At 38.4% G+C, this 1814-nt stretch overlaps 1 protein-coding gene across 1 annotated transcript; it reads right to left on the minus strand.

Annotated features, from left to right (window-relative positions):
* Positions 1-283: 283 nt before the first annotated feature.
* LOC110923238 (lignin-forming anionic peroxidase) lies at positions 284-872 on the minus strand. Its single transcript, XM_022167389.2, has one exon. It carries the CDS (start codon positions 845-847, stop codon positions 284-286), a length of 564 nt encoding a protein of 187 aa, XP_022023081.1. The 5' UTR covers positions 848-872.
* Between the last annotated feature and the right edge of the window lie 942 nt (positions 873-1814).

Genomic DNA, 1814 nt, shown 5'->3' on the forward strand with positions numbered 1-1814 from the left:
TCGATGTAAGCTTCGTATTCTCGTTCGGATCAAAATCCATAAAACATCTGTTTGTAATTCGGAAAAAAGCTTAACTCCGTTAAGCTATTTTTAACGGCGGACTGTTATTGGCCTAAAGTGGAACAATTCGGATTATTATCGGCCAATAACTGAGTTGAGATTATTATCGGTCATCTACGAAAAGGTTGGGATTATTTAAATCCATTTTACCTAAAATTTACAAAAACACATATATTCAAAACAATTTGACCATATGAGATGAACACTAGCATGCATGATGACTTTACGGATCAAAAACACCGCAAACGTTCCGTATAACTCCTTCGTCGCCAATCAACGGCCTAATTTCGCTCATCTTCACCATCGCAGCTGCAAAATCCGACTTGAACTTTAAAGTATTACCGTTATATTCCCTAACAATATTGTCCGTTGATCCACCACTAAACAACACCTGATCCGATTCAAGAAGACCCTTCTTTTGTACCAAGTTCCTAAAGTAATTATTGTCAAAAGAATTAGGTGTCACCAAATCTAGCGGCACTAGATTCGCGCCACCATCTTTAGTGTGACAACCACGTCTACGAGTGCTAGCAAACCCACTATCAATATCCGACTCGTTGTTAAATATCCGGTCATGGAACGAAAAACAATGAGCTTGTCCGATAGTATGAGCTCCCGATAACGCAACCATGTCTCTTGTCGTAAGCCCGTTATTTTCGAACTTTGAAATAAGCGACTCGAGTGGGTCTTTAAAGCTAGGAAGACCACCAGTCTCGGCTAGAACAAGGTTAGCCGTGGTTGAGTCTCTTCTTCCGAGCTTTACTGACCATGACGGGCCACCGACCATTTCTGACGCATCTCGTGCAGCCACGGTCAGTATGTCTGATCGATGTCGTAAGGTCGGTCAAAAATAAAGTTAAAAGTGTCCTATTCACCTTTTACTAGTAAAGGGCAAGTAGGGTGTCGAATCCACGGGGAATCGGTGGAAAGTATGAAAGCTTGTTGTTTTTAATGATTATCTAATTCTAAACTAATTGCTTTTTGCAAAACGTGAGATGGAATATGAAAACAGAACTAAATTGTATTTGTAAACAATAATGAGAGAAATGACCAATCTCCGGGTTTTCAGGTTATGCAGAAAATCAGGTTACTTAGTTACCACTATTTGGAAATCACATAGACATGATTTATAAAACTTGTTTTGATAAATAATTAACGGACAATATATTTGATTGCAATGATCCACGATTGAAACCGAAAGATTGATGCAAATGAATAGTAGTCCAATTAATTACCAATTTCAGATTTCATAAACATAATCGAGTTCAATGATTAAAGGTTTAAAACAATGACATCCTAGAATTTAATCCCGGTTGTTGATGAACAAACCAAATAATTGATGAACACGAATGATTACGATAATCTAATAATGTTTGATCGAAACAAATAACAATAAGATAGACTAACCGAATGATTAGTTAAATCTCAATCCAAAAAGTCGTAAAAATAAACAACCCAACGTTTCATACATAAACCCTATTCCCGGAGACGGTCACGGGACGACTAGCCGCTCATGACGCTCGTACGATCTTCCGAAGCTTGGTTGAATGTTGAACTCATGATGACTTGGTGATTTATGTGAAGGATGATTGATGATGATCGATGTTATTGAGTGATGAAGTTGAGAGACCCCCAATGATATTCTATGGCTGCCGCTATATGTCTCTCTATCTCCTCAATTCGATGATGATCATGTGATTATGGGCCCCCGCAAGTCTTTGTCATGGCTGCTCCTTCCAATAATGATGTAATGT

This window comes from Helianthus annuus, chromosome 17 (assembly GCF_002127325.2).
Source record: "Helianthus annuus cultivar XRQ/B chromosome 17, HanXRQr2.0-SUNRISE, whole genome shotgun sequence".
Taxonomy (NCBI): Eukaryota; Viridiplantae; Streptophyta; class Magnoliopsida; order Asterales; family Asteraceae; genus Helianthus; species Helianthus annuus.